The following is a 13182-nucleotide window of genomic DNA, read 5'->3' as shown; positions in this document are numbered from 1 at the left end:
TGTTTATTTTAAAGTACACATTAGGCATAAGAACTTAAGAAAAGAATTCCAGTGATATGATCATTTGGACAAGGCGAAGAGCATAATGCACACATACATGAAGCAGCAATGAAAAGTGTCATACTCATTTGACACATGCATTTGACACATGTGGTTTTGTTGCAGAAATATCATGGGCTCCATCGGGGATTACTGGTACTCTGGAGAATGAATATTCCTAGCAGCTCTGCCTATTTATCAATCGTAATAGAGCCAGAATCTCAATTAAAATAGGTTAAATGGATGTTCTCTTGCGAGACCCAAATTACCATTTAACCACGAGATACATATTGGTGGGAAGAGAAAGAGGTCCTTGATTTCCTGGTTCTTCTAATGGAAACATAAAATAATCTTCCTTCAGGATATCTCATTATTAGTATTTATTTCTATAAATACTTTCCACTGCTATAGGCTTGAGATTAATATAATGGTGTGTCAAAAACTGGATTCCAAGAACGAAATTTAGAACTTCACAGGCCAAGGAATGATCATCCAGAGCTGCAGTGAGGTTGAGAGTAAAAAAGTGGCCAGTTTCATCAAGAGGTCTCCATTGAGTCCACCAGAGTTTATGCTGGTTCAGGTTTCCTTTCTTCTTTGCTACCTTCTTTCTTAACCCTGTGCATACCATTTGACCAAAGGGATTTATCTTCCAGAAAGTTTATTTAGCAATAATATAAAACAATAACATAAAATAGAGGTTGCTTTCCTTTCTGTAACATAGGTGAAGGTAGAGGATTTATAGAAAATAACTTCCCAGAAGTTTTGTTTTTTTGTTTTTAAATATCATTTGGTCTTAGATCTTAAACTAAGATAAAGGACTTTCAAGAAATTGTGAAACGAAACAACCAGGTTTGCCCCCCCCCTCAGGAATACACAGAATTCACTTCAGAGAATGGTAGTATTTTTTGACCCCCTTCAAGTCTACTTACGGGACCGCCTACTACCACATATAGCCTCCCACCGCCCGGTACGCTCTCATAGAGAGGGGCTCCTCTGGGTGCCGCCAGCCAAACAGTCGACTGGCGGCCCCCAGGGGGAGGGCCTTTTCTGTGGGGGCACCCACTATCTGGAACGAGCTCCCCCTGGAGATACGGAGGATCCCGGATCTGTGCACTTTCCGCTGCACTCTTAAGACCTTCCTATTCCAGCAAGCTGGCCTGGCCTAACCTTTTCCCCCCTTTTCTTTTAAATTGAAAAATTTAAATCTGTTTTTAAATTATTGGGATGATTTAAATTTGTCTCGGGCTAAATTGTTTAATCTGGTTTTATTTTTGCTTTTAAATTTTTGTATTTATGTATTTTATTTTTGTGCCTGTTCACTGCCCTAAGTCCTTCGGGAGTAGGGCGGTATATAAATCTAATAAAAGAAAGAAAGAAAGAAAGAAAGAAAGAAAGAAAGAAAGAAAGAAAGAAAAAAGAAAGAAAGAAAGTCAATATTGACTTTTGGTGGCTGAATGGATAAGTCTCTGCAGTTTCTTGGCAAGAATTCAGAAGTGGTTTGCCATTGCTTTTTTCCTAGGGTTGAGAGAGAGTGACTGGCCCAAGGTCACCCAGTTGGCTTTGTGCCTAGAGCCTGACTAGAATTCATAACTCCTGATTTCCAGCCTGGTGCCTCAACCATTACACTAAACTGCCTGTTAAGGCTTGTATGAACATTTACCCTGAGTTAATCTCCACTGAATTCAACATGTTTCCTACAAGGTATCATCAGGATTGTAGTTATTTGTCCAGGTTCAGAGAACAGAACTAAAAGGTATTGCCTACAGTGCAAAGTACATGTAATACAACTGATTTTAAAGGTTTTTAAATGTGCTTAAATCTTTGAATTTAAAATATATTTTTTTATATTTTTTTTGTTAGACAGCTCATTCAAATTTCAGAAACACGAATGCCTCAAAAAAAATGATGTGAGATAGTTTTCCACCATCCAAGAATTGAAAAAGTATAAGTAGTGAATAACCCATTCATTAGTTTTACCACTATCCACAGCTTCAACTTCACGGTCAATAGCATCTTTAATCATTAGAGGATGAATGAAGAACTGTGCCCATCTACAAATAAAGTAGAAGAGAAATACAGGTGTTTGCTATTAAGCCTTGAAATGTGTGAAATAATAATGACCTGTTTCCATAAAAATGCTTATGAACTAATGTTATGGCAAAACAAAACTTGATTTTTCTTTTACCACGATTTCATTTTTTATTACACCTGGGCAAGATAGAGATTACTTTTTCTTTAATTACTTGGAGGGAATAAATGCACAAACAAAAACAAACAAATGAACAAACAAACAAACACTGTATTTGAGTGTAGAATTATGTCTCTGGGCAGCTTGGATTTTCCATGGCTTCCCAAATTTCAATTAAATGCTATAAATGCTATAATTGTATCATTTGCAGATGATACAACAGTTATGGGACTCATCTCCAGGGTGCGGGGGATGAGTCTGCCTATCGAGATGAGGTAGTGGTGTGGAGACAATAACTTGGTCCTTAACACAAATAAGACCAAGGAGCTTATAGTGGACTATAGAAGGAATAGATCAGACATCCAGCCCTTGCTTATCAATGGAGACTGAGTGGAGCAAGTGGCCAGTTTTAAGTTTCTGGGTGCTATCATAAAAGAGGACCTGATGTGGGACACTCACATTGCAGCACTGGTCAAAAGGGCCCAGCAGAGATTATGCTACCTGAGACTTCTCAGGAAACAACAACTGAATGAAAAACTGCTGGTGGCCTTCTACCGCTGTACCATAGAGAGTATTTAACTTACTGCACCTGTGTATGGTTTGCCAATTGCACAGTGGCAGATAGGACAGCACTCCAGAGGGTCAACGTCATTGCCCAGAGAATCATTAGTTGCCCTCTCCCCTCTTTGGAAGACCTTTATAGCTCCCGCTGCCTTAAGAAAGTTCAAAACAATCTTAAAGATCCATCTCATCCTGGGCATCCTTTTTTTGAACTATTACCATCTGACAGATGGTACAGGTTAATAAAAACAAGGACAAATAGGCTGAAAAACAGCTTCTATCCCAGGGCAATAACCATATTGAATTCTATGGCATAGTGCAATATTGGGTTTTCAATTTCAATTATATAGAATGTAAGGGATGTATGTTTGTGTTTTTATTTTTATAGTTATAATGTACACTGAAGATGGCATTTAATTTCGTTGTACCATGTCCAATGACAATAAAGTAAACTATAATCAAGATATTTTAGGACATTTTTTCAGGTTAGAACAACCAGTCAGCTGGCCTTTCAGTTGCACAGAGTATGACTTCCTCTCTCCCAAACCCCCGTAATATCTTCTGAGCTTCATAAAAATAAACAAAATTTGAGGACTGAGGCTAATTTAAAGATAACACAAAAACTAGCAAAAGCAAAAAGGTAGACTAAGCTAAACTTGCCCCCCATGTCAAAAGGAGATACAAATCATGTATTTTAAATGCATGCAAGAATTACATTCATATTCGAAACATTTAAAGCTCCAATGTTGAGCCAAAACTGCTGCCTGACCTAACTGGAAGGTTTCTAAAAGTATTTGGAGCATTTTAGAAATATTTCAAACTCAGAGCAAAATTATTTTGAGTTTGGAACAGTTCTAAGAGTGGCTTGGATACTTAGTTATGGTTAGAACATGTTTTTGGCTCATACCCACTAATTCAAGCTCAGAAGGAAGTGTTTGAATTCAAAATGCTAACCCTTTTGCACACCTCTAAGGCATATTATGATTTTGCCTCTTGGAGAGTTAGAAATCAAAATGGTCTTTTTGTTATCCATCATGCTTTCAATAAATTAAAATTGTGTGCAAGGAGCAATTTACCTATTGCACTAGAGCATGATAAATGGAGCCCTAATAAGCCAATTAACCTTTGATTTCTGTTCTTTCCATCTTCCTCCGAGATTTCCTTCAATTAGAAAGAACTTTTCAAATTTTTCAACATTTTCTTCTAGAAATTAAAGTCTGTATGGCCAAAAGTGAAGAATGATGGGATCTGGACTCAGCAATAGCTGCAAGACCTCTGCTGACCCAAATCTTAAGCAGAGCACACAAATCAATTACTTCTTGATGATCTGCAATAAATTATATTTATGAATATGGTTAATTTAGAACAGTGTTTCCCAGACCTGGATAAATTACCCAAAATTGGGTAAAAGTGTTTTTTCCTTGGGTAAATTAACCAAAGATCCCAAAATATCCCAACAGGGATATTTAAATTAACCTATAGATTGCCATGTATGCTAAAATATATCCAAAAATCTCCAAAATAATTCCTATTAAGATGAAAATGAATCACATTATACCAATGGTAATTTTTGAAATGAGATAAAGATCAATGATATTTTTTATAATACAAGTAGTCCTCAAGTTACGACTGATCATTCAGTGACAATTTGAAGTTATGACTGTGCCGAAGGAAAGGACTTACGATCAGTCCTCAAACTCTGGTAAGATTCTCTAATAAACAATTTGAGGTAATGAAGGAAGAATCTGGAAAACACTGATCTAGAATGTACAAGATATAGAGTGACTGTAGTCTTCAAATTGCTATAGGCATTGTACTGATGGATCTCTTAGTCTTTTAGCTCATTTCGTACTCCTAAATTACCTTTCAAGAGCATCTTTAAAATATTTCTTTTGGATATCAAACTGGAAAATAGTTCGTTCCGTGTCGGTCGAAGCATTGTCTGACCCTCCATGCTTCTTTAAGAAAGTATCAAATCCATTTTCATCTGGATATTTCTGGCTACCCATAAACACCACTAGAAGAAAGCAATCAGATAAATTGGCTGCGATCAGATGCAGGTAGAGATTTCAGTCTATTATCACTCATGTTCACTGATATCATTTGTGGCAATGACTTTCTATAGTAGCTCCAAAGGAGAGTGTGTGTGTGTTGGGGGAAGATATCCTTCATTAGGGCTGCAACAATTAGATGTGCCACATTAAAAATAAGACATGAATCCAGTTGTTGGGGTTGTTGCTGAAAAGCCTCTGCTTGATAGGTGAACTAGTGTAGTGGTAAGTGGCAGTGGCAGGAGGCTCCGCCCACCCACCCAGACGGCATATGGACACTCTGCGCGCACGCCCTCACAGTTTCGAACCGGTAGCGAAGGTAGGTGGAACCCACTACTGAACTAGTGGCTATATATCTATGTGGCTGTAATGATCTCGCTGAACTGTGTCAGCCAGCTTTGAACAGCTGATATTCTCCAGACCCCTTTGGACCTCCTGCCTGTCTCTGCCCCATGCCACTGGCTAAATTATGGCACTGTCTACTGTATATCGGAAATTGTTTGTGTGATTTTCAGTTTCTAACAGTCTCAATTTCCAATAGAAGATAATGTATGTAGCTCTGGATTGAACCGTGGAGTCCTTGCTGCTCTCTGGGCTTAGTTGTTTTCTTGCAGACATTTCATTACCTGACTAGGTAATATCTTCAGTTCTAGAAGGCAGTGTGGTTAGCCCTTTATTTATGTACAGTAACTTGCTCTGTCAGAGTTGGTGAGGGTGTTGTTTTCTCCTTGGTCGTTCCTTGTTTAGGCTGCTGTTTACTGTTTAATTGTTTGACTAGTTTAATTCATGTTTATCTGGGCATTGATTGTTGGAAAAGAGGTGTTCTGGTCTTTTATTTTTTTGTATCCTTTTTAGCTTCTTTACTGTTTTGAATAGTGTGCAAAATGTTGTTTATCTCTATGTGCCTGTGGAAGTCATCAACATCTGCAAGAAAGTATCCAAACTCAGAGAGCACCACAGTATCAATTTCCCACAGTGTTGTGCTATTCTTGGCCACTGTGGAATATTGAAAAGAGAAACAGATTCCCATACTTATCCAGTACCAATAGTTCAATTGGATTGCGATTTGGGGAATCCACAAGGAAGTACTTCACTTTCATATCCAGCTTTGTCTTTGCTCCTTTCTCTGGAACATCTTATGAATGTAAATGTCTATTGGACACTCTTAGTCATTCAGGTCATGGTTTTCCCAAAGCTGCTTTTTCAAGAGGCAACTGGACTTCCTTTGTTTTTCCTTGAAGGTGTTTCATGTCTTGTCCAAGAAACCTCTGAAGTTCTGAAGAAGCATCTTGGATGAGAAGTGAAATGTCTTCAAGGAAAAATAAAGAAAGCCCAGTTGCCTCTTGAAAAAGCACCTTTGGGACATACGGATGTAAGTAGACTTATGGAAAGATATTGATTTATCTGCCTTGTTTATTTTTTTATTGCTTCCTATTACTTTTTTTTAAAGCACAGTTTGACTGATTTTTAAAAGAAAACTAAGAGCAGTTTAAGCCTGTAAAAGAAAATATTTAAATAGTACTGAGGATGTCAACATAATTTAGTATTGAAAGCTACACATTCCACAGTATGAGATGGAACAGGTTTCTTTCTGTCTCTTTGTTAATTGTTCAGTAGATAGACTTTAGATTTTACATACTATGCTCCAAAAAATGAGCTAATCCAGGTAAATCATCAGGGTCACAGAAACTTCCAACACCAACAGCAAGGGCAGCTGCAGCCTGCAATCAAAATATAAAGGAGAAACAGTGGGAAGTCATTACAAGCCAAAGCCAAAGAATACAGCCTTCTTCCAGAATGAAAGGAATCCTACTTCTGTCAAAATTCTGTTCCATTCCCAACTGCAAGCATTGTCCCTAAGAAAGCAAGCAGACACAAGTGCTATTATTATGTTTCACTCTTAACATTTTCCTTGCAGGCAAACCTGAGTAACATACACAGCAAAATAAGGCCTTCAAATCCTGCATTCAGGCTGGTTCAAATAATCCCATTTTAGTCTGGCTCTGAGGTAAAATAATATCTTAGCTTTTTAAAAAATATTACAAAGTTGTAACTTAAGAATGTCATTTTATTCATTTTGACAGCAGCATTTCAACCTCTGGCCCATGGGTTGAGGTATACTCTCTAAGGCCATTTTTGAAGTCATCAAAGCATCAGAGTTCCCCTACCCAGACCCTTGATTCTTTTAAAAAAACATTTAATTAAAAAATAGGTATATTAAGCTTATCCAGGGCTTAAGACATACATTATGTTTAAATTTATTTGGAACAAGCACTAAATAGTCACTTTTAGAGTCTATATAACTTCATTGTCATATGAGCCCTTAGTCTTCAGAATGACACAAACAGGGTGTACCTACTAGCTAAGAAACAATACATCCCTCAATGTGATATAACATAATTAATTCAAGCTACTGTCTCAACAACAGTGCTCATCCTGAGGTGAAAATGGGTTTACAGATAGTCCTTGCTTAATGACCATAATGGGGATTGGCAATTCCATTGCTAAATTCATTAAGTGGGACGTCAAGTGTCTATGCTGGACTTACAATGTCACTTTTCCCCACAGACATTAGGTGAGGCAACCCATGACCAAGATTTGCTGTTTCACTGCTGGCTTCTTCATTGACTCTGCTTGTCAGATGTGAAGCACCCAAATGGATATCATGTGACTTCAGGACACTGTGACAATCATAAAATGGCTGCTATTTGCAAAGCAGCTAAATCTTGACGACGTGACCATGGAGACATTATTTTATTTATTTATTTATTTGTCAAGCATATATAAGATAACAGGTAAAAGTATAAACATAATTTGAATACATGAAAAGGAATATTAGGACAGGGACGGTAGGAATGCTGGTGCACTTATGCATGGCCCTTACAGACCTCTTAAGAATGGGGTGAGGTCAACAGTAGACAATTTAAGGTTAGAGTTTTGGGGGTTTGGGGAAGAAACTACAGAGTCAGGTAGTGCATTCCAGGCATTGACCACTCTGTTACTGAAGTCATATTTTCTGCAATCGAGTTTGGAGCGGTTTACCTTGAGTTTGTATCTATTATTTATTTTGGATTTATTGGATTTATATGCCGCCCTTCTCCCGAAGGACTCATTTGCTCGTGTATTGTTGTGGTTGAAGCTGAAGTAGTCATTGACAGGAAGGACATTGTAGCAAATAATTTTATGTACTATGCTTAGATCAGACTGTCAGTTCTAGGTTGTCTAAGCCCAAAATTTGGAGTCTGATGGCATAAGGTATTTTATTGCGGTTAGAGGAATGGAGGATTCTTCTTGTAAAATATCTCTGAACTCTCTTGATTGTATTTATGTCCGATATGCAGTGCGGGTTCCAGACAGATGAGTTGTATTCAGGAATTGGTCTAGCAAATGTTTTGTATGCTCTAGTTAGCAGCTATCAGTATGATAACTGGTTGTAAAGTTACTTTTTCAAATACTGTTGTAACTTGGAATGGTTGCTAAATATAGAAATCATTACTTGTCTATTTTATTTAATACTACACTTCATCGATTAACAAATAGCTAAGTTATTTTATAACATACCTGCTTTTCTGTACTGCCCATCTTATTTTCATCTTCTTGTTTCACTAATTCTTCGTATATTTCAGGGTCATCATGATCTTCCCTCACCTCATGATCACCTTCAACAATACTATCGCTACCAAAACCACCACTTCCTTCACTTCCAACTTCACCTTCTAGAGATCCGTCCTCAGATTCCTTGATATTCCTATCATTTCTCTCAATTTCCTGCATTTTTGTAGCAAGATTTTCTTCCTCATCTGTTCCAGACGATATGAGGAAATCATCTAGTTCAGTGTCTGATTCATCGGAAGAAGTGCAATCATCAATTGTCCAATCAGAAATCAACAGCACATTCATGCCATTTTTTAATTTGATGTACCTGTAAAAATAATGACAGAGGTGTGTTTATGTGCAGTATAAACAGGCATCGTTATTGGCAGCTATTCTCATAATCCCTGCAAAGTGTTTTGAAATATATTTTATGGTGAATTTAGTAAGAACTCTCTGTTATATCGAGGGACTCAGAATACCCATTTCTCAGGTCTGTACAGAGAGAATGGATGTTGTGAATGAAAGCTTTTGAATGGTGAATTTTGTCAGACAAAATGTCTTGTATTCCAGAATATCTTCCCTAATGAAACAGGCGCTTTCGTTCATACTCTTATGCATTTTGCCTTAAAGAACAATAGAAAATTAAGTCAATTCCTTCTGGCTTCCTTTTTTTTCATACCAGGGCCACAAAAGTAGCTGAAGTGATAGTTCAGGTTAATTATTATGTATCAGCATACAGATAAAATGGTCAAGGAAATTTTTATTATTTTAATACTCAAACGTATATCTATTTCTTATTGTTAAAAAAACCTTTTTCCAATTAAAAAAAAACCCCTGGAGAAAATCTATTTATGTGGTATCTAAGAACCAACACCAAATTGATGGTATCACAATATCTCTAATATCATAAAACAACCACATCTGCCTATCCTGGGTTCTTGGGAAGGACTTGATAGGTGGATAAAAATGCCAAAACCAGTTGGAACATCTGGCTAACTATGCAATGAACAATATCCGTCATTGGACGTTGGCGATCATGTTGGTGATCCTTTTTTTATCAACAGCCACATGAAAAAGTGCTGTTGAGTTTTGTCCAAACCAGTCCCTTAGATTTTGAAGCCATGATGTTCTTCTTCTGCCTGGACCTTGTTTGCCTTCAATCTTTCCCTGGAAGATTACGTGAAATATGACATATTTTTCCAGGTGTCACATCACATCACATGTCTGAAATATTCTAACTTTTTCTTTAATGGTTTTGATGATTTCCCTTGGCTTTCCCAGGTGGCTTATCACTTCATTTCTGATTTTGTCAACCCAATTTATATATAACAGCTGCCTGTAAATCCACATTTCAAATGCTTCTAGTCAGTGGTGAAATCCACATATTTTTTACTACCGGTTCTGTGGGCATGGCTTGGTGGGTGTGGTGTGGCTTGGTGAGGAAGGCTTGGTAAGCATAGCAGGGGAAGGATATTGCAAAATCCCCATTCCTACCCAACTCCAGGGGAAGGATATTGCAAAATCTCCATTCCCACCCCACTCCAGGGGAAGGATTTTGCAAAATCTCCATTCCCACCCCACTCTGAGGCCAGCCAGAGGTGATACTCAAAATTTCCGCTACTGGTTCTCCAGAATCTGTCAGAACCTCCTGGATTTCATCCCTGCTTCTAGTCTCTTCAAGTGGCTTTCTGTTAAGAGACCAATTCTCCATTCCATTCCTACTGTCAGCCCATAATTACCTGTATTCCTTATGGTCACTGGGAGACTTTACAATATCTGGGTCTCCCTCATTTTTCTTGGCTCGACGCTTCCGCAATTCCTCTGCACGTTGGGACCTCTCATTACGGCATCTCTGTGGCCTCTGCTGCTGTGAGCGTATAATTGGACAATTTTCTGTTCCTTTGGTCCTAGTCTCACCCGACATTCTGGAGGCTCAAAGATGATCTTCAAAGAGCTGGCCAGTTGACCTACTTGTCTACTAACTATACAGCTCTGTTCAAACCAAATAAGTAGCCCATCCATCAGCTAGCCCATTTTATCTCTTTCTTCTCATTGGCTGACTAGATGCTTTAGAAATAATATATGTTTATGACATCAGTGAAGGAGAAAACCAGGATTCCAGGAGAATTATTAAAGGGGGAAGAAAGGACATAAGAAATCCAGAAAATAGTATCTATTTTTGGTTGTAGATCAGATTTCAATTAAATAGTTAGGGCATGCACAAATAGTAAAGGTAGGCTTTTATTAGAAACTTTCTTTTAAGAATGAAGGTTGATGGTTAATGCATTTTGAAATTATCCAAATCTTATGAAATATGAGCCTGGACAGCCACTTGTCTGAAATGGTATAGGGTCTCCTGCTTGAGTAGGGGGTTGGACTAAAAGACCTCCAAGGTCCTTCTCAACTCTATTATTTTGTATTTTGTATTCTACTAGCTCTGATGCATCTTCCTGCCCACATTGAACTTAATGAGCTACTTATGAGTTAAATAATTATAAGCAGTAGCAAAAAGCTTTTTTCTCACAGGGTAAATTAGGAATTGGGGAAAAAAATCAAGAAAACTAATATAAAATATAATCTGATCATTATTTTTGTATTCTTAATGTTCTGGCTGGGAAAAGAACTGAACTTTCTCAGTTATTTCATAAGGTTCCAATGAAATTCTGCCATTTTTATATTAATGTTGGGCAATAAGCCAGCTTGGATAAGCATAGTTGACCTATACATTTGTCCTACAATTAAATTAAACTGAATCTGTGCCATTTCGCAGGAGATAGGAGGTTGTATGTTTTATAACATTTCTATATATAATGGTGTTTTAGCATTTGCTGGTTCCATCTGGGATCTGTTACAACTCTTGAGCAGCTGTATTTTTGTAGCAGCCCAAGGTGGCTGAAGTACTGAATAATAATAAAAGTCTGGATAGTGGATGTGACAGAATCTGGAGACAACAAAATAGAAGAGAAAAAATGTAACAAAATACACCGACCTGCAAACAGAAATAGAATTACTGTGGCAAAATAAAGCAAAGTTATAACAATAGTAATAGAGGCCTTGGGTGCAATCCCAAAACAACTGGAGTACCACTTGAACACCATCGGCATTGACAAATTCATCATCAGTCAATTGCAAAAAGTGGCTTTACTCAAAATAGCTTTACATCCTGCGAGGATATCTGCAACACCATCAAATATCCACATCTGCCTGTCCCAGATCCTTGGAAAGGACTTGATAGGTAGTCAGAAATGCCAAATTCAGTCTGAACATCTGGCTGTGCAGCGAAGCGTAAAAATATTATTTTTTCTCTCTGAGTTTTTAAAAATTAATTAGGTAAAACAAATGACAAAAATATACCTGCATAAAGATAGATAGATAGATAGATAGATAGATAGATAGATAGATAGATAGATAGATACCGTATTTTTCGGAGTATAAAACGCACCTTAGTTTTTGGGGAGGAAAATAAAAAGAAAAGCTGATTGGCAGGTGGAACTGCCTCAGGGAATACCCCCAATCAGCTCTTCCCAGAGGTGAATTTTAGCAACAGGTTCCTTGGTTGTGAGCTCTGTGCCTTGCTTTTTTTTTTTTTTTTTGCTTTTTTTCCTGCCTCTGAAACTTCTGAAACTCCATTTTAGAAAAAACTTTTTTCTGCCTCTGAAAGCCCCAAAACAGAGCTTCAGAATAAAAGCCTCTGAAGCTCTGTTTGGGGGGGCTTCTTTTCTGAAGCTTTGCTTTTTATGCTTTTTTTAGCCTCCGAAACCTCCGTTTGAGAAGCTGGGTGAGACTACATTCGGAGTATAAGATGCACCCAGATTTTCACCCTCTTTTTTTTGGGGAAAAGGTGCATTTCTTCCATGCATTGATGTGGAGGGTTTGCAGTGCAACTTGCTACCATGATTGGAGCTATTGTGAAAAGTGCAATAGCTGATGGCGAACGGCCAGTGGACCTTCCAGTCTTGCTCTTTCTTCCAGAAGAATCATCCTTTTCCAGAAGTGTCTTTTCCAAAAGATGAAGATAAAGAGATTTGTGATGTTCTGGATATCACCCAGCACCAATTTGAGCTTGAGATCCAGGAGAAAAACACTTGGGGTGGGGGGCAATTGGAATGCAGAGTTTTGCACATTCTTGCTACAAAGCAAGGAAAGAGGTGAAAAGAGCCCCAGATTCCTACTATTTGAAAGCAAACTTTGAATAATGAAAGGATTCAAAGAACTGAAATAATGACGAAGTATAAGAGACTATAAGATATTTGACAATGGGGTAATGTCTGGGCTAGACATACCTAGCTCCCTCAACTGTTCGCCGTACAATTTAGCCTCCTTTGTTGCACACGTTCTAGAATCTTATCAGCACAGTGTAAAGTGGCACTATTTCTTCTCGTTGACTCGATGCTATCCCTCTGTTGATGCAGCCTAGGACTGCATTGGCCTTTTTGGCAGCTGAAGTACACTGTTAGCTCATTATTAAGTGGTGGTCCCCTAGGACACCTAGATCCCTCTCACAGTTACTACAGTTGAGCCTATTCTATACCTACCTATGGATTTGGTTTTTCCTGCCTAAGTACAGGGCCTTACTTTTCTCATCACTGAACTGCATCTTATTATATAGGGCCCGATGCTCAAGTCTGTCAAGATCGTTCTGGATCTTGAGCCTGTCTTCTAAAGCATTCTGAGTCTCAGTATGTTACATTGAGTTTCTTCTTGCTTGAACTGGCAAAATTTTGCTCTTATTTCATCCCACTCATTTCA

At 38.0% G+C, this 13182-nt stretch overlaps 1 protein-coding gene across 1 annotated transcript in view; it reads right to left on the bottom strand.

Annotated features, from left to right (window-relative positions):
* Positions 1-10357, bottom strand: part of LOC139315659 (nardilysin-like) — a 57125-nt gene extending 46768 nt beyond the window's left edge. The window contains exons 1-5 of the mRNA XM_070942062.1: positions 10173-10357; positions 8401-8761; positions 6479-6560; positions 4652-4805; positions 2017-2090 (exon numbers count right to left, since the gene is read on the bottom strand). Of these exons, the coding sequence (XP_070798163.1) occupies positions 2017-2090; positions 4652-4805; positions 6479-6560; positions 8401-8761; positions 10173-10357 (856 nt within the window). The remainder of the gene's footprint in view (positions 1-2016; positions 2091-4651; positions 4806-6478; positions 6561-8400; positions 8762-10172) is intronic.
* Positions 10358-13182: the final 2825 nt, after the last annotated feature.

Source organism: Pituophis catenifer, unplaced genomic scaffold, assembly GCF_029215685.1.
Source record: "Pituophis catenifer annectens isolate HBS135680 unplaced genomic scaffold, rPitCat1.0.hap2 SCAF_3, whole genome shotgun sequence".
NCBI classification, from domain to species: domain Eukaryota; kingdom Metazoa; phylum Chordata; class Lepidosauria; order Squamata; family Colubridae; genus Pituophis; species Pituophis catenifer.
Note: the sequence above shows the minus strand (reverse complement) of the source record. Positions and strands in the feature narration are given on the sequence as shown.